Source organism: Nesoenas mayeri, assembly GCF_963082525.1.
Source record: "Nesoenas mayeri genome assembly, chromosome: 19".
In the NCBI taxonomy this organism is placed as follows: Eukaryota; Metazoa; Chordata; class Aves; order Columbiformes; family Columbidae; genus Nesoenas; species Nesoenas mayeri.
Window position 1 is genome coordinate 5,445,823 of NC_137568.1, and position 24,738 is coordinate 5,470,560.

Here is a 24,738-nt window from a genome sequence, read left to right on the forward strand (position 1 = left end):
GTACAGGAGACGGTCACTGCCCTGGGCCTGCTGGCCACATCAGTGCTGGTTCAAGATGGTCTCTTGGAGCTCATCTCTTCCCACGGCTGCAACACCTGAGGCAGGCAGAGACACGACGGAGCCGAGTTGTCCTCTCCTCTCTCCCCTAGCCTAAGTCCGTGCCTGCTGGCAATTCCTTTTGGCTGCTGCAGCACATCCTCCTCCTCATCCAAACCCTGAACAGCACCACTGCCCCCTCTCCTGCCCCCATGGCCACCTCCTGTGCCTCAGTCCCTGCAGGGACTCACTTCGACACCTCTGCCCTGCCAGCAGCACTGCCAAGGGACCGGCATCCTTCCCGGGAGCTCCCCAGCCCCATCCCACCCATCACTTCCCAGGCACAGCCTGTGGAACTGTCCAACCCGTCATCTCTTCCCATGGCCACCATGGGTACAGACCCCGCCGTGTCCATCCAACCCAGCCGCTTTCCTTGGGCTTTGTCCTCCCCCAGATCCACAGCCCAGGCAGGCACCGGCAGCCCCCCGGCACCCCTCAACACAGCTCTGCCCAGTAATTCCCACAGAAGGGCTGGGTGTTGCTTCCCCTTTAATTTACCACTTGTCAGGGGGAAGGGTTAGAAAAAATAAAATAAAATAAATAAATAAACCAACATAGGATGCTTGAAGAGGATGAAAACCCTGAAACTGCAGTCTGCTGGTGGCTTGTCCCCTTGCCAGAGGAGGGGAAGGGTGTTCCCAGCCCCCCTCTCCCCACCACCCTGTCCCAGCGTCACCAGGTCCAGGTGGGTTCAGATGCGGTCGGATGATGCTCCTCGGGAAGAAAATGAAACCAAAGGTGAGGACATGGTCATTCACAGTTGACTGGCGGATGAAACAACCCCCAGAGTCTGACACCCCCGGCTCACCCGCCAGGAGGGACCTGTCCCACCTCCCTTCTATTGCAGAAGCTTTGAGAAAAAGCCACTCGTTGCACGTTGCGTGTCATAAACACAGGAGAGGACACGCCGAGTCACAAGCAGTCCCTGCACAGAGCCACTTGTCCTTTGCGGTAGTCGCGGCAGGGACAGAGCCGCCGGTACTTGGGGTTGTAGCCGGCGCAGCTGAAGAGCAGCGGCTCCTTCTGGAGGTAGCACTCGTGGACGTTCTCGGCCACTGCTGGGTAAAGATGGTTCATCTCGTACTCGGTGCTGTCGCAGGTGATGCTGAGCCTGGGAACAAAGACAAAGGTGGGTCCCTGGCTGCCTGGGGTGTCAGTGAAGGGTTTTTAGTGCTGTTCTGTCCTTCCTGGGGAGGTTCCTTCACTAAGTGTTGGGCAAGATCTTTGCTGGCTGCACCAGGAACCATAAGTGCAATGTTTGGCAGCCCTTGGCTCAACATGAAAGCCCAATGCACCATGCAGGATGGGGTGACCCTTGCAACTCAAACCCAGAGCCCAGAGACCACCCCAACCCTTGCATGGGCCATGGATGGCTCAGGAAATCATGCACCAAAATGCACCCACATATTTTTTATTCTGATCAACAGGTCGGTGCCCTCTCCACGGTCACCCCTCACAGCAGCGAATGGCCACTGAGTCCAATAGATGCCCATGTTAGCTGGGATTAGCCAGGAAAAACAAGGTGACCATCAGCAAATGCCCTGAGGAGCAGAAATGCCCAGTGTGGATCTCAGTGTCCCTCTCCTCCCACCCTCCCCCTGTCTGCGCTGGCATCATCTCCTACCAACCTCCCTCAGCTAGTGGGTCCCTGAGCCAGCTTAGTTTAAGGTCTGGAGGGGAGAGGGTGAAATCCAAGCCCCAGCTCTAGTTTATCATATAAAAATGTCAGGGGGACTCCCAGCGCCTGCCTGACCAGCACGCCAGCCATGGTAACGCTTGCATTTTAATTGCAGCGCGGAGCCCCATGGCAGATTTATACTCTATTAAAACTTCACTGCTGTGTGTTCAAAATGCAGTTTTGTAGAGAAAGACATGAAAAAGGAAAGGGAGAGAGCATGGAAGAGGTGGAGAGGAACGAGGTGGGAGAGAGGCAGAAACATGCCTGGAAAGGCTGTCATTGCCTTCTGAAGTGTGAAGCTGGTCAAGGCCATAGAATCATGATAGAATCATAGAATGTCCTGAGTTTGAAGGGACCCACAAGGATCACTGAGTCCAACTCCTGTCCCTGCCTGGGACAACCCCAAAATTCACACCAACATGTACAAGCAATGGGTTGCACCACAGGCAGCACCCTGCCTGCACCACCTTGGGCACAAAGGCACCTCTGCGGGATTTCAGAAGGGAGGACATGAGGGAAATGGGTGCTGGGGATGGGGGGAGCAAAGGGAACATCGCCTGGCTGATGAGCTCCCTGAGAAGGTCACAACTCACTGGAGAAACACCTCCTTCTTGTTGAGGAACCTGAAGAAGGTGGGCTCGCAGACCAGCCCGTGCTGCTGGCACGTCTCGGTGCAGGAGTGCTGGGGCTCCGACACCCACACCTGCAGCGAGGCCACCGGGGGCCAGGCGTGCAGGTCCCGGCTGGCGCTGGGGGACCACACCAGGTGAGTGGCATTGGGGGACAGGGCCAGTGGACTTGGAGAGCTTTGCATAGCAGGACTCTTGGCCTTGGGAGGCAGAGGAGGAGACGGCGTGGTGCAGAAATCCTAGTGGAAGAGAAGACAACGGGTAAGTGCCTGGAGAGATGGGGTGAGACGTTAGGGATGGGAGGCTGCTGGTGGGACAGGGGGACACTTGGGCTACTGAGTTTGCTCTTTAGGTTGAGGTCACCTGCATGCATGGATGGCATCTCCTGCTGTGGGAGATGAAGGCACCGGCCACTTCTTCTCCCAGTGCTGACTTATTCAGAAATGCCCTGACCCAGCCCCAGCATCCCCAGCCATCCTCCACCAACCCCCCAGCACCTTTTGTTCATGACACACCTCCCCCAGCCACCATCCTCTGGTGCTCTCTGCAATTAGGAGTCCCTCACTGGAGCTCTGCATTGCATCAGTGGTTCCTTGCCCAGAGAAACAGGAACAAACCCAGGGAAGAACAGGGATGGTTCCCCCACGAGAACTGGGATGGTTGGCCATGATAACAAGGATGCTTCCCCAAGGAGAACAGGGATGGTTCCTCAGGGAGGACAGGGATGGTCCCCAAGGAGAACAGGGATGCTCCCCAACCTGGTGTTGAATGTAGGCGTGGATCCGCTCCAGCATCCCCTCGCAGGTGTACTCGTAAGGCAGGTAAGGGTCCACCTGTGAAGGGGTGAGAGCAGAACACAGGCAGCAAGTGGGGACAGCTGTGTCCTCTCCCTGGGCCCAGTGACCCGTGACAGCAGTGCCCTGAGCAATGGCTCTGCCTCCACTTCTGCTCATGCATCTCTGCAGAGAAGGATTATAAGCAAAAACATCCCAAAGGTAATTCATCCAGAAAACACTGTTTCTTCTATTTTCTGAGCTCTACGCCTCCAAAATATCTATTTCCTTTTGAAGTACCTGTCAAACCCAGGCACAAAGGTTCAGTCTGCCGAGAAGATCCCTCTAAGCATCTTCCTGCCATAAATATCCCACCTGAGATCTCGGCAGGGCTGGAAATCACAGCTGCTCCATCTAATTACAGCGGTGCATCCTAATCAGGGCTGACACGATGACAGGCACTGATCCTGCCTCTGAATTGCTGATGGGCACTCAGTTAACCAGGGCAGAGTCCTCTGCAAGCAAAACTGCCCGTCAGAATCACACAAAACCTGTCTGGGACAGACAAACCACCCGTCGCTCAGCATTGCTAACACCCAGTCTCATCTTACCATTGCTCTCATGGCCATGATGCTGGGGGGTTTCCCAGGACCCCAATACAACAGGCATGGTACAGACGTAACTCTGTAAAACAGGCTCTTTCTCCCCAAAACACCGCCGGGGTACCCGGTGGGATGCAGCACAATCCCAGTGGGGTGGAAGCAGAAAATCTCCATGTATGTGCACCCGGAGGTGATGCTCTGGGCACAATCCCACAGGCCCGCAGGCTCCCGGGAGCTCTGTGAGGTTCAAGGGCTTCAGGAGCCCACACAGCCCCTGATCCTCCAGCCGCATCACCTCATGTGTCCCCCTCTCTGCCGGGGGCTCCCCAAAAATCTCTCTCTCCCCTGCTCCCTGCTGCCGGTCTCGTTAGGATTCAGTTCATGCGCTCAGGACTGATAGAAAATGCCAATTTCAGGAAGATAATTGTTTAATTAAAATCTGACGGGCTCGGCCTCCTTTTGACAGGTACACGGCAAATGCCGCTCCCTGTGCCAGGAGCTCAGGATCTCCCTGCACACATGGGAGAGACAGGGGGTCCCAGGTGGGGACCACTGCATCCCACTGCCCAGCGCAGTGACGCACAGGGGGTCAGTGAAGATGGACCTTGCCATCCTTTCCCCCACGCACCGGTGTGGAACTCAGGGCCAGAGCAAAGGCACTGCAAACCGGGATGCGAACACCGCGCCCCAGTGCTCTCCACCAGCCAAACGGGGATTTACTGGTGCCACACAGGGACACTGCCACAAGAGCCCTGGTTTCACAGTTTCCAGCAGGAATCCCAGAGCTGAAGAGAGCAGTAAGTCTCCCCGGCTCAAAATGAAAAAGAAAAAAACCCAACCAAACAAAACGTCATCAGACAAATGAGTAGAAAAATAATGCATTTCTCTGCTGGCACGTAACAGCAGGCTGGGAACGCTTTAACCAGCTATTTTCGCTGTGATGTTTAATACGCCAGTCTTTCAAGCATAGTCTGAAATGTATAATTTTCCATTATATTCCTGTATGTTTGACTTCGATATAATGAAGCCTTCTCCCTTCACTACACCAGAATATTGGGTCCATTAAATTGCTTGTGCGAGGGCTATTTTTTGACAAAAAGCTGAAGGCCAAGAAAATAGTGGTGCCTGAAAACCTCTCTGCTTCTCCTGCCCCTAAGCCCTGACTAACGGCAAAATGCATCCCTGGGACAGCCCTCCCAGCATCACCTTCCCTGAGGGACGCAGTTTGTCCCTTGGCCCTGTGTGACTGTGCGAGGATTTCATCTCTGGGGCAGAGGGATTTGGTGCTTCCACAGTTTCAGTTTTTCCTTATAAACAGGCCAGGGATGCGAGCCATCAGGGAAAGCCCTAAACTGCTCCAAGGGGGGGACGAATGGCAGAGGCAGAGTTTGGCAAAAACCTTTCCCAGCAGCTGCAGGGTGACCTGGAGTGGGTACCACCTCCAAAAGGATGCGAGAGGAGAGCACAAGGGCTTTTCTTGGGGGAAAAAAAAACCCATATTGCAAACCCAAGCCACAATTCAGATTTCTCCTCAGAAGGAAGAAGTTTCTTTCAAGCAAATCTGGGCTGGCGAAGGACTCCGGCTGCATCTCAGCTCCTTTATTTGCACAAACACAGCAGCATCCCGGCCAGCAGACCCACCGGCTCCCAGCACACTGGAGGAAGCTCTGCCAGCCCAGCCGGAGCTGCAAGGACAGCGCATCCATCCTGAGCTGCAGCTCTGGGAATCTATGATGTAAATCAGGATGGTTGTACAGCCACAGCAGCAGCGAGCTGGCCAGAGAGCCAAAGTAACGCTAAAATATTGCTGCAGCATCAGCAAATCCCCCAGAGCCACGATGCTCTGAACCAGGGTGAGCTTGTTGGTCAGCTTGACCACACCAGAATTACTACCAGGTCCATGAAAACAGCTCCCAAACCCTCAAGGGATTCCCAGCACCTCAGTTCCCCATCCCCAGCACCCCAGTTTCCAGCACCCGGCACATTTGCCAGTGGGAAAAGCTGACAGCAAAGGCATCTCACAGCTTCCCATGACATCCCAGCCCAAAAAAACCCGTTTTACTGAGTTTTGCCTGGAAGGTGAAAAAGTAAAGCTATGGGATAAGTCATTTTTCACTTATCAGCAAATATACAACTTATCAACAACAAAAAAATCAAATCAAATTTTCACTTATCAACAAGTTTACAACAACAACAAAGAAAAATAAAATCTGTTTCAGGTCTGTTTTCAATTCCCAGTGTTTCCACCCATCAAGGAGGGGAAAAATGCTGTGTTTCAGATTTGGGTTGGTGAAGCAAAAGCAAATGCATCATTTCAGATATGAGCCTTCCTTTCAATAAACTGGCAGGGTGTTTTCAAACAAAGGCAGGCAGATGGGAAACAAAAGAAAATATTATTTCATAGCAGTAATGTTGAAATGAAATGTTTTGACTGAAAAAAATAAATCGATGGTGGTTATTCTGAAACACAGACAAATTTGTTAGATATTCTGATAACAAAACAGCTCATTTTGCCTTCGAGGAAAAAAGGGAGCCAGTAAAATTGTCTCTCCGAGCTCCATTACCTGTCTGGGAACAGCAACACTAAATTGCCCAGTTACCGGCTTTCTGCAGCTCCTCCTGCTAATGCCCTTGTTTTTAATTCCTGCTGCAACAAACAGTGTTTTAAAGACAAGATACCAAGGGATTCCTGCAGCCAAAGCCCATAATAAGGCTTTTAAACCTGTAAGGTAGGTCAATTTTGAGGCTTAATTGCCTTGACAACATCTCTAATAAAACAGAGTTTTCTATTTGAAAGACAAAAATGAAAAAAAAGGGGGGGAAAAGAAGGGAAGTTGCTGTAAGTTATTCACACTCACTCTCTGCTCTGCTTCAGAAGGATTTATACAATATCTTTAAAAAAACCCAGAGAGGTGATTTGTGGGATTAACCCAGCGTGCTTCTTGGTGAGAAAGAATAATTTCCCTGCAGAGCGACTGAACTTTTCCTGTGCCAGTGGGGTGTCAGCAGCTGGTTTTACACCTTTGAGTAAATTTAGGACTTCAGCCTCCCAGCAGATGAAGGTCATTCCAGTGGTTGGGACGATTAGTGGGAGGGAAGATCAGGGTGGGGGTCCCCCATGGGTGCAGCCAGACCCCTCCACAATAAGGCTCTGAGAGGTGGCTCTAGCTGCCCCATGGTCCTATAGAAGATGCGGTTTATCCAACTATACACAGAATTATTTTGGTTGGAAGAGATCTTCAAGATCATAGTATTCAATCATTAACCCACCCCTGGCACTGCCCCATGTCCCTGAGAACCTCATCTCTGTCTGTCCAACCCCTCCAGGGATGGTGACTCCAGCACTGCCCTGGGCAGCCTGTTCCAATGCCCGACAGACCTTTGGGGAAGAAATTGTTCCCCAGATCCAACCTCAGCCTCCCCTGGGGCAACTTGAGGCTGTTTCCTCTCTTCCTTTCCGGCCTCTGTCAGCTGTTCTGAAACCCAAGAAATGTTAATTAAGGGAGGGAGGAGGGAAGTGTTGTGACTGTACCGCAGCTGCATTTACATGAAGAGTGAGAATGGGCAGAAGAGCAGAGACAGGAGCTCATCTTTAGGCGAAACAGGAAAGGGCAGCACAGTGGGTCCCCACACTGGCTCCTCCTGCTCATCACACCGCCAAATTCTTTCCTAAATCCTTTTTTCTTCTGTTCTTTTCAACCAGGGGTTATCAGCAAGCATCTAAATGACCTGGTGCACATCCAGTCAACGTTGCAGCGCAACACAGCTGCTCAGGAGCCAGCAGAGCCCTTTCCCCCCACTTTAATTCTCCAATCTTTTTAAAAATTATTTTAATAGCACAGCAGCACCAGGCTTCACTATTTTCTTTGCCCTTTCTGGAAATACAGAAGATTTCCTTCTCTTTCCTGAAACAGAGACTAGCAGCTCTCACCACCCACCCGTGGCATCGTCTTCACTTTGGGATCGTCTCTCCAGCCCAGATGGTGGAGGGTCAAATGTTGACAGCTGGCCCGGCAGCACAGCAGCAGGGATGTAATTATTTTTAATTTAATTTTAATGGAGACACCAAAATGAATGTGCAAAACAACAACTGTTTTCCTAAGTCGGGTTTGTTCAGTCTTTGCAAACTCATAGAGAAAAATCAGCCTGAGGTGAAGAGCTGTGGCAACACCCACGATAAGGTGTGAGACCCGGGCAGACGGCATGGCCACATCAGCTGAATAAAGTCCCCAGGCTGTCACAGACACCCGTCTCTGCAGCCTCTAATGCAGGGAAAAGCAAAGATGACACCTCTCCCGCCAGCATCACCCCTGTGCCCCCAAAATCCCAGCCAGTCCTGTGAACCCCGGACCACTGCAGCCTGACACAGAGTCCTGGTTTCACAGTGCATCCCTGTCCTTGTGAGGCAACGGCTCATCCCAAGCGAAGCAAATTGCAAGTAAAACAGAGATCAGCACTTTCTTCCCCTCCGGGAAAATTTACTTTAATAATTTGGACGACTTGAAAGGCTCCTGCCACAGGCAGGAGGTAAATATTAACGTGGGAGCGTTTCCAGGGCAGGAGCAGTGGGAGCGCTGTCTTCCTGGGGGGCCCCCGCATGCCCCTCCTTCATTACAACCTTTCATCCTTAAGCGGGGCAACTCCTGGAGCTATTCCTAGTGATTTGCTCAATCCAGACAATAACGATGAACAATGAAATGGGGGAACAGCAGGCGCAGAGGTCGGTGGCTCTCAGGGTACCTGCAGGGAGATGCTGTCTGGGTTTATCTTTGCTTCATGTCACGTCCCACCACTGCCAAACGTCTCCAGCAACATCAGCCTCCTGCTCCCAAACCTCATCTCCCTTATCTCAGCTTCCCCTCACTCTGGTTCTGCCTGGAGGATTCCCAGGGGGTCCCTCAAAGGCACAGCGCTACCCTGGGCAAACACGATGCTCAGTACCAATGCAAGGTGAGAGCACGAGTCCCCCACAGCTGCAGGACAGGAGGATTCCTGCTCTGCACATGCAAATAATTTCCAAGGGAAAACGAGGAAGAAAAAGCAATTAACACTCAAAAGGTAAAGCCAGGCACCAGAAACACTGCCGATATCTGTCCCTGCAAACCCAGCAGTGGGGACATCACTCTGCCACCTCCACCAAGCCGTACCTGGGTGCTCATGATGGTTTTGATAGCAGCTTCAAACTCCTCGGAGTTATTGTAGTCGACAGTCCACACATGCGGCTTCCCGATGAAGTCTTCGGCATATGGGTGTTGGGAGGACACCTAAAACACAGCGGTATGAGCTGGCTTTTGCAATCCCCGCCAGAACAGCTGCTGCTCACACAGAGGAGCAGCAGGCTCAGACACAAATACACTAGGTTTTAAACCACTGCACATAGAGATGTGCTAGAAAAATGAGGTTTCCTCTGAATCCAGCTGCCCCCTGACCTCAGGCCGATGCTCTAAAATTCCCACTGGGTTGGCAAGCCCCATTCCCATCAACATTGAAATCACCCCTGAAGCCCTGAGTATCCCCATCACGGTAATGTGGGTAAAATCTAAACTTGACCCGAACCATCTGTGGGCCTGGAATGGCAAAAATAGACCAAAACAGCAAATCTCTGGGAAGGCACCCTGTCTTTTGTGTGTGCCAGACACAAAATCCATCACCACCAATGGCCAGGGAAGTGTGGCACTGGGAGACAGCAGTGCTGGAAGCTGCATCACCCCGATGCCACAGGCAGCCCTGTGCACGGGAACCCCGCAGCCACCCACCTTTCAACCAAGTAATTTTTGAGGATCTGCCTTTTTACTTTCAGCCCCACGCTGCTGCAAGGCAGCCAGAGCCCAGATCTCTCAGGGAAGGTAGAGAGAGGATGCTGAGCAGAGGAGGTGTTTCGGAGGCACTGTGAAGTGTTACAGAGAGACCTGAAGACCTGCCAGCTGGAGGAGGAGAGCAGTGCACACTCGCTATTTCATTCTCCAGCTTGCTGTCCTTTCCCATTTTTTGCTGACAGATTGATCACCTCCTTGTCCTCCGGCTATTAAACACTCCAGGCATTTCAGAGCCCTTGCCCCCAGCTGCCCTCCCAGCTTCGAGCTGAAGCACAACCACAGCATCCACCTGGGATGGCTGTTAACATTGGCAGCTAATTAGCTAATTATGGAGTGGCATGGGACAGACATGGGGGTGCAGGACAGCCCTTCTCCCCAAACCCATGACGGGCACCACTGAGCTGGGCTGCAGCAGGGCTGAGCAGGCGCAGCCCCCAGCAAAGCCCTTCTCAGTGAGACCGAGCATTGCACTGCATTATCCACTTTATTAATAATAAAAGAGGCAATTTTCTCAACCCTTTAAGTTTTAAAGAGTTCCTGCTTCACTTAGATTAAACTCCCAGTGGCAGGCAAGCCTAGGGGGGGATTTTGTACCCTTGCAACACCATGGCAGTGCTGGCATCCCTCTGGGGGTGCAAAAGGGGAGCATCACCCTAGTTTGGGAGTACGGTATGGGCTGTGCACAGATCCGTGCTGATGGGGAAGGAGCTGGGGTTTGTGGTTTGAAGAAATCTCCTGCACTACTTTCTTTGTAACCCCAAACCGAAGACAGGGTCCCTTTCATCCAGGTGCTCTGGATGGAGATGATGGGTGGTAAAACACTGGCCCACGCTGCCCAGAGAGGTGGTGGATGAACCATCCCTGGAGACATCCCAGGCCAGGCTGGACGGGGCTCTGAGCAACCTGAGCTGGTGCAGATGTCCCTGCTCATGGCAGGGGGGGCACTGGGGGAGCTGGGAAGGTCCCTTCAACCCAAACCATTCTGTGATTCCATGATGCAAGGATAGGAGAGGGGACCCCATCTGCAGGTATCTGCACTTCAGCATTTGGAGGAAATCTCACCAATAAAAATAATCTCCGTTTCAGCAACTGCTCTTCCCGCGGTTCCACCCAGCCTGTCCCCTCGCCTCCTGCCAGCCTCACCTCTCTTGACGTCGGCTTCCCGCGGAAGAACTCGTGGTTGAGGGAGCTGTGCGGGGGGTTGAAACGCGCCTGCAGGAAAACGCAGCCGTTGGCGATGGCCTCCAGCGGGGCAGGACCCTCGTAGGGGAACCCAAAGCCGATGAAGAGCTGCAAGAGAGAAACCCGTGTGCTGGCGAGCAGCCATTCCCATAGGAAAGTCTCCCAAATAACCCACCAGCATCCCTCTCTGCTGCTCTGGTCCTGCACACCAGGCCTCTAAGGCAGCTCCACGTGGCTCAATGTCCTGTAGCTTCAATGCGCTGAAACCTCCCCTTGCTCCGTGGCTCACAGACCACTCGTGCAAAGCAACAGGGTGTTCAGCAGCTGCAAGTGGCTACAACCATCATATTGGTCCCGTACGCAGAAATACTGTTTTGGCAAAACCATCCAGGAACCAACAGCATTTCCCCCAGACTCCAGCTGAAGGCAGCCAGGATGCACCCGCACCCACACACTCGCTCCCAGAATCCCATTTATTTTTAACGCAGCCATGCGAATGAAAAAAACACCAACACCCCACTTAGCAGCAAATGAATTAATCAGGAAACTTTGTGCTCGGTCTGCGGACAGTCTGAAAGGAGAAACTCATCAGACACATCTTGATTTGAAATGATGTGCTCTGCTCCGCTCCTGGCTAATTAGCCCCGCTGATAGCACCCGCAAGCCTAGGAGGAGCGCAGATAACGGCATCTCCTTTAATTAGGTTTTATTTCTCAAGGCAACTGAGTTCTCGCTGCTGGCTGGTTAAGGGGGGACGGGTCCCACGATGCCCTGGCTGGTTCTTGCCCACCTTCGCCTTCCTCAGCAGCTGCTGGAACTCGTGCTGTGGCAGCAGCCCGTGGTTCTTCACAAACGCCGGGACCTCGGGCGGCCGCTGTGTCTCATAATAAACCGTGCCGTGGATCTCCATGTACTTGTTGAGGATGGCCAAGAACTTCTCCTTGCCCTGGAGAGGAAGGTAGAGGTGTGAACTGCACCAGAAGATGGGGCTGACCCCCCCCCATGCCATGGTTATGGGGGGTGATTTAAGCCTTGAACCAGAGCACCCACAATAGATTCATAGAATCATTTTGGTTGGAAGAGACCCTTAAGATCATCAAGTCAATGCTCGAGCCCAACCTGCAGCAGCACAAAACCCATACGCTCCCCTCCGCACCCCTGGGACACGCGTCCTGGACTAGTCCAGCTCCCTGAACATCAACAACCTCGAGCTCCTGCATCCTGCAACCTCCACTCTGGAGCTGCTGAATTAAAGGTTTCAGAGGGAAGTTTGCAAAGACCACAGCTTGCTAATGGCCTCTGATTCCAAGTAACAAGTCCCCAGGATTTTCTCACTCAGGTTTAACCCTGTTTTACTACCTGGAGAAATCCAGGTGTCACCAGTTTTCTTCTTTCGGAGGCTTTCCTCCTTTTGCTTTCCAGAGCAGCCTTCCATTTTAACCATTTCTCTATTGCAGTTTTGGGGTTTTTTACTTGGAAAAACCACACAGGGACCATCCTTCAGATGCTGCATTTTCAGCTCGTTCCAGTGCTGCAACAGGCTCCGAAAGAGCAGAGACCAGGAGGGAATAAGGCTGTATAAATCAGGAATTTGAGAAAACTCCATATGTTGCCTTAAAGCCTCCCTGAACATCGTATTTCTGTCCTCAGCCACATATCCCTGGCCTTCTCTAATGCTAAAAAAACAAGTGGTTTTGGTGTGATGAGGCTGCAGGGTGAAATCCTGACCACAGCACCACTAACACCCAAATCAGCACCGTTTTGTTATCAGTTTTCTAATGCAAAAGGCTTGGGGTGATGGGAGTGGAACACAGCTTGGAGTCCCTGGGTAACACCTGGCACCACCGACCTCAAAAATCACTCAAATTAAGGAAAAGCTCCTCTTTCTCCTTATTTTCTTACAGGGGACATGGGGATGCAAAGCGATGCCTGGACAACCTGGCCTTGAGGAACAGTCACCAGTAAGAATTAGTCCCCACCTCTTCACTCCATAATTACCCCAAATATGCAGTTTTGGGGAAATATATGCTGTTTGTGAATTCTGGCTAAACGGAGCAAACGTTCACAGCACTAAGGCTGAAGGAAAATGTCTGTTCTGAGGTTTTAACTCTCTTTAGTGCCTTCCCAAATTAACCTAACCAAGCTCAAATGAAACTGCTGGATAAGGAAGGGCAAGGACATGATACAAAAAGATGACTAAATGTTACAGTTCCCCTAAAATGAGATTGAGTGGGTTTCATTGGGGTTTTGGGGAGCCCCTGAGCTACATGGATGGTGGGGAGGTTTGCTCTCAGATGTGGGGGGTGATGGAAAAGCCACAAACACCCATGACTAGGAGGAGATGTTGTGGCATGGCCAGATCCTGCCCTGCAAGAACAAATCCACTACATCAGGAACAGCGGGGACAGGGAGGGGACACTCTGGCTGTATCAACCCGCATTGGTCCTGGCAGCTCGGGAGGACCAAGCCCATGATGAGAAAAAGGCGACTCCGGCAAAATCTTTTCTCTGGTGAGAAGATGCGCAGAGGTAAAGCCCAGCAGCAGCTGGTGCGGTACAGTACCTGCAACTGGAACAGCCCCGGGTGGTGCACAAAGGGAAAAAAAATAGAAATAAATCAAGAGACAGTGAGAATTAGCTCCCTTTTTCTAAGCCCTGGAAGGAAAAGCAGCTGGCTCGCTCTGGATAAGACAGGGAGAAGAACACATGTCCCCTGACTGCTACAGGAGATGTGGAGGGGATGGTCTGGGGGGTTGGGGGTATTGTTGGTCTTTTTGCTCACTGACAGAGCAGTTTGGGGAAGAAAGCAAAGGGTTTAACCCCACATCTGCTGGCCTAGAGGTGGCCTTAGCCAGGAGGCACCAAATGTGGCCAAGTGCAGGGTCCCAGCAAGGACCAGCACCAAGCACCTCCTAGGATGGAGCAAGAGCCCCCATGCCGCTGCCCACCCCCTCCTCTGGGTATTACAGGTGTGAGGGCAGCAAACCCCCTTCCATATCCCCATCATAACCTAGGAAATCATCCAACAGCAATCATTGTAATTAATTAGATAAAAATCACTGATATGAACTCCTCAGTCTCAGCAGCCTCTTGGGAGGAAGAATTACCCAGAGCACAGAGCTGGGGACAGGGTCTCACCAGCTTCTGTTTGCTCAGAGGCTCTGGACATGTCACATTCTACAAACACCCCAAGATCTGCACCTCAAAAGCTCAGGGTAAGAGCCAGAGGCAGTGGCACCCAGGACACCCACCTTCCAGATGCTAGCCTCCTTCCCGTACACCACCGCCATGCTGCTCACTTTGTTGGACTTGATGAATTGCCTCTCCGTCTGGTTGAGCTCCTCTGACACGAAGCCCATGAAGGAGTTGTCAGGGGTGTGAGCTGTGGACACCAAGAGGAGAAAATATGTGGATGGACAAGATGTTTTCTGAGACCTCATCAGGGTTGTGGATGTGGCCCTGTTGCAGCATGGGGACCAAGAGGAGCCCAGTTCCAGAGCCTTGCTGGAGCTTTAAGGAAAAATGGCATGAATTCCAAGCAAGTGTTTCATAAAATACAGGCTTTGGAACTCGCTTGAGCAACTCTTTAAAAAGGCATTTTCAAAGCTGCCAAACGGGCTTTATCCATCCAGGAAAAAGCAACTTTTGAGTCACTCAGTGCCCAAGAGGTCATCAGGCTCCTTTCAAACAAGCACATCTCTTGCCACAGGTAAGTCTGAACCACTGAGCTGCCTCTCACCTTTAGAACCCCAGCTGAAATAAAACCAGGCTTTGCAACCAAAACCACACTACGTTTCCCCTTCCAGGAGCTGGCAGCTCCTGGCTGTGCTGGAGCCAGTGACCTGTTGCAGAGGAAGGAGCTGGGTCTCTCTCCCTGGAACATTTCTACAGCCCAAGAGGTGGCCCAAGCAGATTCAGGAGCTCCTTGCAGGCAGAGGAAGCAGAAGCAGAGCTGGGGAGAATGGCACTGCCCATGCATCACGTCCTAAAGGAGGCGAGACCCGCTCCTGCAGTGCCTGCAAACCTCCCAAGCTGCCCCGTCATGTCCCGTCCCCCACTTACGGAACATGGTCATGAACTGGGTGGGCTGCAGGTTCCAGTAGCCCCAGTTGGTGCGGTAGCCGCGCAGCGTGGCGTACTCCTCGTGGTTGTACGCCGGCTCAGTCCCGAAGGTATCAATGACCCGGACGCGGCACCTGGGAGAGGAGACAGGACCACGGTCACACCTCAAGGACCATTGTTCAAGAAAGTCCCACTGCCAGGAATATCTGGTGTTCCCAGGCAGATCATCCCTTGTCTGCTTCCCAAGTACAGGGTGCGGGAACATCCCCAGCAGCACTTCCCAAACCCATGCTCACTCCCAGAACGAGCAATTTCCCCATGCAGGGCATTCATCTTCCTGATGGTTTTGAGAATGATGTATCTCCTGAAGACTTGTTAATGCTTTTCCCAATATCCCAGGAATGCTGAGGCAGGCATTACCAGCACAAGACCAAGGAGAGAAGGGGAGCATCAAACAAGAGAAGAGCAAAACAAGCTGAATGTGAGCTCAAATGCATTTATAATAAAAGCAATAACACCACTTGTCATTTTTCTCTCTAATAAAATTGTGTAGGATAGTGGAAGAGATGAGAGAAAACATAATAAATAGCAGGACTATCAGCACTAAATTAAATCGCATATTTTCTGAGCTGGTGATGTACCAGGGGATAATGACATTTGTCTTGATGACGAAGGAGCCAGAGATGGGGCTCTGCTTCTTGCAAACAGAAAAGGCTCACATTTCCCTCTGTGCTGTGCCCACCCCAGCTGCACACACGGTACCGGGATCCACACACATACCACAGGTACATGCAATTCAGTCTCTTCTAATGAGGTTTTGTCTTAAATACGTGAGGTTCCGGAGCGAGTGGACCTCCTGGTGCTGCAGCATCAGGGGACACAGCACGGTGGCAACTGCCAGAGCCAGGCAAAAATTAAAGGTGCAATCGAAGGGTCTGACTCCTTGGAGGTGGGGGCTTATTCTTTGAGGTCATTAGTGTTAGTCTTTGCTTACTAATTAATGAAACAGAGAGTAAGAGAAGGGAGTGGCTTTGCTTACCTGTATTTCTTAAAGGATAGCCCCATGTGCTGCTTCATCTGCTGGAGCCCGTGGTAGTCGGTGTAAATCAGGTCGAAAGGCAAAGGATTGGTTAAGGGGCAGTTGCCCCGTCCTGGTGGCACCCCTAAGTGACTGGGGAGAAGCAGGAGAGACTGGTCAGCCCCCCAGCACCACAAAACCCTGAAACACACAGACACTCATTTCCATGCCCAGTCTGTAACAGGGGCCATCAACCAGCTCCCAGCTGACGGAGGGGGAAGAAGATCATTCTCCGCTCCCCAGTATTTATTCCTTGTGCAAAAATATCTGAGGTTTTGGGGAGTCCTGGTCCCTCCCAATCTGTGCACTTGCTCCAGCTGAGTTCCTGCTCATCCCATGTGGATGATGAGGCTTTTGCACAGCATCCCCAGCCAGGGCTCGCCAGCATCTCATCCAACACACATGCTCCCCTGCATCTCTTTTGTTGGAGACACCAGATTTCATTTGCTTTCGATGCAATCACACCAGTGACAGCCACATCTTTCCCTCCTTCCTGCAAGGCTCCCAGTTTAGCCCGAATCCCCCTGTTCCCAGATGTATATGCCCCGCCCCCCCCCCTGCCCCGTACAGACCACACTCCATTTCTCTTACTCCAGTCCTTACAGGTACCCATAACATCCCAGAGCACCCACAGCTTCTCCTTGACTCTGATGGCACCGCCTGTCCTTGGATGTTGTGCATATTTCATTAATATTTCTCACTTTTTGTCCTATTTATGAAATAGTTCAATAAAGCCAGGGCGGCTGAACCCCAGGTCTCGCTCAGTGGGTTTTCAGCCGGTTCCTTACAACAACCATACTCTTTCCTCCTCCAGCGGATAAAATGCATTATGAAAATCCAGATAAACGAGATCGACTGCAATCTCTTTATCAAGACTATCAGTTACCTCGCTGCCAAGGTGATTTGTGATTAATCTGGCATGATACACAGCTGGTAAACCTGCAGCATATCTCCTTCCATTTCCAATTACCTCTGTGAACTGATGAATCCCTCTCTCCAAAGCTGTTTCACTAAGAGTACCACTGATGTCAGCCTGACAGCCCATCTGCTTGTCTGGACCATGTTTCCTCCTTCTCAGAAACCTGTGAGACTTTCCAGCTTCAGCAGGTTTCTCAAAGATTTTGTTACGTGTACTTGTGATTTCTGAGCGCCAGTTTGCTCAGAAATACAAACGATCCACCCCTCAGTTTCAATGTTCTTGTATTTTTTTTGTCCTCTCAAAGACAGTAATTCCTCATCCTCACCCCCACAACCCGACTCTACACACAAAGAGCAACAGCAACATCCTCATGGAGAACCAAAGCATTGAGATGATTCGATCCGCTCAGGTTCTGCCCCACTCCCACCACACAGTCTCCTTGTTTCATTCTCAGTCCTTCTAACAGGTTAAGAATTTATGTTTTATTTTGCAAGTCTGAGCTCAGACAGTGTGAAATCTCACCCTTAGCTCCCGCCTGCCAAGATGTCTGTCTCTGTTTTCTTCTGGGCTCTTCACTTACTCCTGGCACCTGTTTGGAGATGGGAATTTAACTCAGCCATCCCTGTAAGCATTTTCTCTTTCCTTGAGAATAAAAGGTCCAGACAGGTTTTACATCTCCAGGATTTGAAGCCTTCACTCTATGTGACCTCTCTTACTGGTTCTCCTAAGTTCTCCAGATTTCCCCTTCTGAACCTGAGAATTCTCTTTCCAGCCCTACCTGAGTTTTCTCTTTCATAGGGTTGTTGGGCATTGGAACAGGCTGCCCAGGGCAGTGGTGGAGTCACCATCCATGGAAGGGTAGAATAGACATGGAGATGAGGTTCTCAGGGACATGGGGCAGTGCCAGGGGTGGGTTAACAGTTGGACTCGATGATCTCAAGTGTCTCTTCCAACCAAAATGATTCTGTGATTCTACCACAAAGGGCTCTTGATCTGCTCCTGGCCATATCTCTCTCTTCTTCTGATACAGCTTGCAAACCCTCATGCACTGGGCATCAAGATCCTTTTTCCAGCCCCATCCCCACCTGAGACAAAGTGATCCCAGAGAGCAAGTAAACATGGGACCACATCGCTCACCCAAGCCAGGGAAACACAGAATTTCAATTTAAGGCAAAGTGCTGTTTTGTAGCTGCTTCACTGCTCTTGTCACAAGGAATAGAAGTGTCAGCTCAGGGCAGCCGGCCGGGTCAGCCGCAGGGGAAACAGGCGGCGGTTTTATCACTTTTATGCACAATTTTACACGACATGGCTGATTGGGAAGATGGCAGGAACAGAAAGACTCTCACCTCCAACAGCCACCTCAGTACGATAAACAGGGCAACAAGGAGACCAACCCCTCCTGGGGAAGCTGAAGGGGAATTTTTAAAGCAGTAAAGAACTGCAGGATTTTATAGAAATGCAATACTAAACACATTTGCTCACGTACGTGCTGCTTTTTCCTCAGTCATGAGCCAAATAACAGCGCTGATTTACAGCAACCTGGCACTCCAGCGGAACAACTCAGCTGATCCATAAACCTCCTATTTAACTAAAAATCCCCAAACCGTACCGCTTCTCTTGCAGCATACCCTGTCCTCTAGCTGGCACACATAGCCCAAGCCACTGCATTGCAAACTAAGCCATAATTTTAAAAAGCTCTAACCCAAGCCTGACAAAGGGGTGCGGGAGACAGCAATCAGTGCATCTCATACCAAAGCCTCCAAAAAACTTTCCACCCGGCTCCCCCAGCCCCACTTTGTCACCATGATCTGCCACGTGTACCCTTGCCTGGTGTTCAGGACTTTGCCGCATCCATTTATACTCCCAGCGCCAAGGCTGTGAGGCAAGAATAGATCTAAAAGCAGGACTTCTGTTTTTGAACCAGAGCATGTCTCTCATTTACCCCTTTTATCCTTTCTAAACACTTTATAGCCACAGATTTTAATATTCCAATCATGTAATTCCAGGCTGCACCTCTGAGGTGGGAAGGATTTTTTTTTCATTCCTCCTTATTTAAACATTCTTTATTCAAGCTTTCATCATTTGCCAGTTAAGTCAACTAATTTTCCTACTAAACCCAATTTCACTCATGGTTGGAGTGAAATTTCCCTGATTTTTCCTCCTGCCATGTACTATTAATGGCGCTTGAAATTACGCAAATAAAATCAATGAGTGCAAATGCCTCCTTCTCAGCCAGCGCAGCCGAGAGATTTGCTTTTGAAATCCACTTGATCCCAGCTCCTGGAGAAACCTCCTGTCCCAGAGCAGACAAGAAAGGTGACCGGCTCATGCCCAGGCTCAGCACATCCTGGCAGGTGACCTGGTGGCTTGTCCCTTGTCCCATCCCAACATCCGGGATTAGAACATCGGCTCCTTTTTGGAAGGAACGGTTTTGACCCAAGCGGATGCAAGCGCCGAGCTCACATCTCCGCCAGCCGCCTCCACCAGCTGTGCCCACTCCAGAATAAATCTACAGCAGCTCCTTGTCCTGTGATTTTCCCCTTATAGGTACTTTAATCAACCAGGGGACGCGTTCCCTTCCTGAGCATGGTGCGGGCTGTCTGGAATCAGATGACTGTGGGGTTATCTTTACATCCCATTGACCTATTTTCAAGATTAACCCACCGTTTCCTTTCACATTATTGCTCCTGGGGCTGGAAAGTCCATCGTTAAATGGATCTTGTGGGCATCTGCTGGCAGGCTGGGCCAATATCCTATATTATATTTAATTGCATCTTTCCTGCCCGCATCTGCTGCCATCAGCACAGCGACTGCAGCTGGGGAGATGGAGAAGGGCTGCTGTCCTTTTTGCTCCCTCGGCTTCCCCTTGTCCACAGGAGACAGAGCTGTTATTTGAGGGATGGAAGGTGCGAGAGCAGAGCCCGAGCAGCTCCCGGGGGTCTGTGACAAGCCCATCACAAGCAATTTAAAGTGCAAACTGAAGCCCATGAGATGAACGCCCCATTGCCTGGCCTCTGCTCCCAGCTCTTCCTCCTGCTAGAAGGGACACAATGACCTCAAAAGCAAGGTTTTATGATCTCAAAAGCAGGGTTTTCAAGCAATTGCAGTCTGTCTTTTAAGCCACCTGCAGTGGTTTCACCTTTGCAAAGTGCATCTGGACTGTTTCTCTGGCCCATCATCGATCCCGTGTGACACAGCCCTACCCAGCCCAGGGGGCGACGTCCAGAAATCAATTTATTTATTTCCAAGGTTCAAGAAACCCCTGTTTTCCCAGCGTGGCAGGACACAGTACTTGCTGGAAACCTTTGTATTCCATTCTCGGAGACAGCTAACACCGAGCTTTTGCTGTTCGGCTGAGCAGCAGCAGCCCCAGCAAGTCTGGGCAGATTCTGACGGGAGATCCCCTCTGCCGGGACATCCCCTGGAAGGTATTTTTTCTGGGCTGCAAAGATAAGCTATAAGGAATGAAGACTGCTGGATGTTTTGCATCTTATAAGGGGATTGAAAGACTCCAGAAATGAGGATTCAACAGTTCTGCAGGGCTGGAGCCTGAGTTTGATCCAGGGGATCCTGGTTGAACCATCTCCAGGTGTTCAGAAACCTCCATCTTTCCCAACCTCGTCAGCCCAGAGGGGCTCTGGGGTCCCCCATGGATGATCAACCCTATATATATCACCCAGCGATTAATAAGGTTATAGAATCATCGAATCATTTTGGTTGGAAAAACCTTTACATGACAAAGCAGAAGTTTCTGCAACGGCAAAACAGCCAGTGAGCGAGTCGTCATTTGGCTACAAAACGAACACATTTCACGGAGGAGCACAATTTAACAGCTCGGTAATTCCTGCTAATTCATGCACTTTCCTCTCCTACAATATGAAGCCCTCAATGGTGGAAGAAATCCCTCCCCGCCGCTCCTTGCCCAGGCAGGACGGCTCATCCCCGCTCCCCACGTGTGCTGCCAGCAGCTCCGATCCACCTCCTCGGAGGCATCGGGGAGCTGCTGTAATTAAAGGGAGCAGCTTTTTCAGTCTCATTGCGATGTACCCAGCTTTTAATTGCAGAGCTACACAGTGTCAGCTCTGCAAGCAGCTGTGCCTGGCCGGAGGGGAGGAAGAGGAGGGAAGGTGATGGGATCCACTGACCTCCTGGCTGGACAGAGTCAGACCTGGGAGAAGAATAGGAGAGTGCCAGAGCAAACGGCTCTTTCTGGCTGGAAATTCAGTAAATCATGAAGAAATTTCCCAGGAGAAGGAAATAAATACTTGGGGTCCTCCAGGGAGCAGCAGGAGCTGAGCACTCGCATGCTCGTGACACGTGGGCAGACCCTCAGACAGACAGGCTGTCCCCCACTGTCCCAAGCGCTCAAAGTAAAGTGGCAGTTTTAGCCAAATCTTCACGGATATTCACTAGAGCAAAGCTGGTTTCCACCGACTAACACCCCGGACCTCTGCCTAACCCATCACCTATGATATGTCTGCTGGAGACGTGTCCCGATTAAACTATGGGCTGGAGAATCCAATAAAGCTCAAACACAGTTATGTGTCTAGCATAACACCTTGGTTAAGGCTACATCACCTCCACCTTTGCAAGAGTTTGCAGTGGTCGAGTACTCATGATCAGGAGCATCATTTTCAGCTCCCACCAAGACCAGTTGCCAAACATCCAGCCTTTCCCAAGCCCACAGCATCCCACACGTAACTGTGTCCCAGCACAAACATCAAACCTTGGGCAGAAAAAGAACAACCTGGTAACTCCAACAGCTTACAGAAACACTCGGTCTCAAGTAACAGGATCATCTGATGCTGCATTAAAGGTTGAGGTTTCCTCCCCACCAGTGCGGGGCTGATAAATCCCACAGCCACGTCATGTAGCTCCATCCTGACCATACACGACTGACCACTTCTGACCATTTCCAAAAGCAATTCCTGGCTCGCCCTCGCAGTTCAGGACTGTATTTGCCAGCTGGCGAGGGAAGGTGAAGCCTGGAGCCTGGGCATCGCATGGGTTTTCATGTGAACAGATGCAAGACAGAAAGACGGCTTTTATCTGCCAGAAAATAATTAGAAGTGCCTTCATCTGGACATCATGTTTCCATTTGAACGGCCCTTTTTGCAGCCTGAATACACCTCAGTGACTGTGGAAAGCACAGGAAAACAGCAGTTATAATTAAGTATGTGCCAGGCAATGAGAGGAAAGTGGCGCCAGCAGGAGTGGAGCCTCGTCCCACTGTGGTGCTGGCCCCACCACAGCCCATCCACAACATCCCGGCACCCAGAGAGCAGCTCAAACCACACGTCAAGCACCACTACTGCTCAGCAGGGAATGGGCCTGCCAGCACGGGATACAAGGACATGCTTAAAATTAAGTGCCTTGCCAGGACTGGTATTAAGAGTCCAGAACTTGACACCGGAGCAATTAAGCTCCGAGAACACTTTGTAAAGCCCTGACCCCACGAGGCATCAAATCCTGTTTTCTTCGACTTTCTGTCCTGCCTTATGAGCAGTTCATTTCAAGGGGGCCATTGCAAAAAGCACCTCTCAGCGTTGTGGAGATCAATAGCCCCTGTTGCTCCAGCATCACAGACTCATGTCCCTCAGCCCCACAAAAGCAGCTGGAGATGTTGATTGGACCATTCCTGTGACCTAAGGAGAGGGGTAGGAGCTAGGGGTCCCCACAGCCCCTACCCTGTGTCCCTTCTCTTGGGGGGGAAAGGCTGAGCCCAACCCTCCCCACCTGGCCCAGGGTTCTGGAGGAACAGGCTCAGCTTCCTGCAGCTTTTGCACCAGCACAACCATCACTCCAAATATGCTGCTTGTGATTTTCCAACATCTACTTCTCATTTTCTGACATCTGCCTCATTAAAAACCCAGCTCAGGTATTTCAGGCACTCCCCACTCCTCCACTACCAAGCAACACACACATACACACACCAGCCTTGATTCTCACTTCTCTGAAAGCACATTTTGGCTACCAGTGCAGCACAAAGGGTTTGCAGAAAAAAATCACAGAATCACAGAATCATTTTGGTGGGAAGAGACCATCAAGATCATAGAGTCCAACCATTAACCCAACCCTGGCACTACTTCATGTCCCTGAGAACCTCATCTCCACATCTGTTCAACCCCTCCAGGGATGGTGACTCCAGCACTGCTCTGGGCAGCCTGTTCCAATGCCCCACAGCCCTTTGGGGAAGAAATTGTTCCCAATATCTAATCTAAACTTCCCCTGGCATAACCTGAGGCCATTTCTTTTCATCCTATCATGTGTTACTTGGGAGAAGAGACTGACCTCCCCCTCGCTACAACCTTCTACAACCCCGATCCCCAGTATTTCAGACCCAATCGTGACCACCGCCTCCAGGCACTGCTGCATTGCAATCGATACAGATGCTAATAATGAACAGCTCTCAGATAACTACCTAACTACCGGCTGAAGTGTACGCAGGCAAACCTTCCAGTGATCCCTTGCCAATGATCAATACGTGTAGAAAAATCAGCTCAGAAATTTGAAGAGATGGAAAAGAACAAACCAAGAGAGAAATTATTCCATGCTGAATAATTTATGGGCACTGGCCTTTGCTCCGTGAAAGCTGTGTTGGGTGGGAGCAGCTACAGCTCTGAGCTGTGAAAGGAGCAGGGGGTGCCAAAGAAGAATAAACAAGAAGTGGACTCAACTTTTAAAAAAATAGCCTCAAACTCACCCTGATGCTGGTGCCTGCCCTGCTGCAAGCTCACCACAGATATCCAGGACAAATTTATCCCCAGTTCCCAGAGGAGCAAAGCTTTGCTGCTTCAGGAGGTTGCACATGGATAAGAAATCAGAGCATTTGGGCTGAGTCTTCCACAGTGACACAGCTTTAGCTTTGTCCCTTCCTGCAGCCGAGCCCCAGCCCCTCACGCATCCCCCTGCCCTCTGCGTGCCAGCCCCTGCCCACAGCTGCAGCTGCAGGTAAAGTCCCCACTAGAGTTTAATGAAGTACCAGAGATCAACTATAAGCACAACTCAGGATTAATTACACGTGTTCTGCTAAGCCTTCCGCTCGCTCGCGGTCACACAAAGGCTTATCTCAGCTCTCCTCAGAGACACCGCTGATGCTGAACCAGCCCTACACCATTATCGAGAGATGAGAAAGCACGAAGCAGGATCGCTGGCATGGCTGGGTGAATTCTGCTCCCTGACACCTGTGTTAACCCATCTCTGCATTAACCCACCTCTTGCTGGGCTGCAGGAGGGTCCCAGCCAGCACTGGGCTCAGTCTCCAAAGGGACAGGGGGTACCCAGCTACAGCCCCAGGTCCTGCCTCCACTCACCCCAACCCCATCATGGGGGTGGACCCACGACGTAGGTGTCCAGCATTTAAAATGTCACCAAAGCCAGGCATAGAACACACACTCGAGGAGGTGAGGATGGTTTCTATCGCTGGGACAGGGACAAGTGCCAGACATGTGGCCCCAGCCCAGCTCGCCTGCTCCCCATCCCAGCCACAAAGGGGAAGAGATGGAGCTGCCATTCCCAGACTTCCCAGGGGACATGTCCAAATCCACATCCAAGAGGTGGTCTCATCATTGCCAACCGATGTGGAAGCTCCTGCGCTTCTGAGAAAGGCAAATTCCTACAGGCAGGACTCAGAGCTCTCCAGAGCCACTCGCAGAGGGAAATGGATGCTGCAAAACCCCCTGCAAGACTCAGCCAGCTCCTTCCCCTCATTAAACGACCACCGTGAGGCTCTTCATTACAAAGCACAAACAAGAGCCACACAACAACACCACCACAGCCCTCCCAGCCATTAACTTCTTTCATCCTTGAGCACATGGATATTATTCAGCACGTCAGTTTAGCTCAGCGCGCCACGCAGAGATCACCGTGATGCATGCCCGCCTCTTGGAGAAGCCTCTGCCTTT

The 24,738-nt window shown here is 51.2% G+C and overlaps 1 protein-coding gene across 2 annotated transcripts in view; it reads right to left on the bottom strand.

The window, feature by feature from the left end:
* Nucleotides 1-1,008: 1,008 nt before the first annotated feature.
* The window catches only part of MGAT5B (alpha-1,6-mannosylglycoprotein 6-beta-N-acetylglucosaminyltransferase B), a gene marked incomplete at both ends in the record, with an annotated part of 58,002 nt that continues 34,272 nt past the window's right edge, over nt 1,009-24,738 (bottom strand). Inside the window, 9 exons of one of the 2 annotated variants that reach the window (XM_080356399.1) lie at nt 1,009-1,207; nt 2,368-2,642; nt 3,162-3,236; nt 8,926-9,042; nt 10,738-10,884; nt 11,567-11,722; nt 14,027-14,157; nt 14,838-14,971; nt 15,877-16,008. In XM_080356399.1, coding sequence (XP_080212525.1) covers nt 1,009-1,207; nt 2,368-2,642; nt 3,162-3,236; nt 8,926-9,042; nt 10,738-10,884; nt 11,567-11,722; nt 14,027-14,157; nt 14,838-14,971; nt 15,877-16,008 — 1,366 coding nt within the window. Of the gene's footprint in view, nt 1,208-2,367; nt 2,643-3,161; nt 3,237-8,925; nt 9,043-10,737; nt 10,885-11,566; nt 11,723-14,020; nt 14,158-14,837; nt 14,972-15,876; nt 16,009-24,738 lie in introns of both variants that reach the window. The other variant, XM_080356398.1, reaches the window with a different exon arrangement.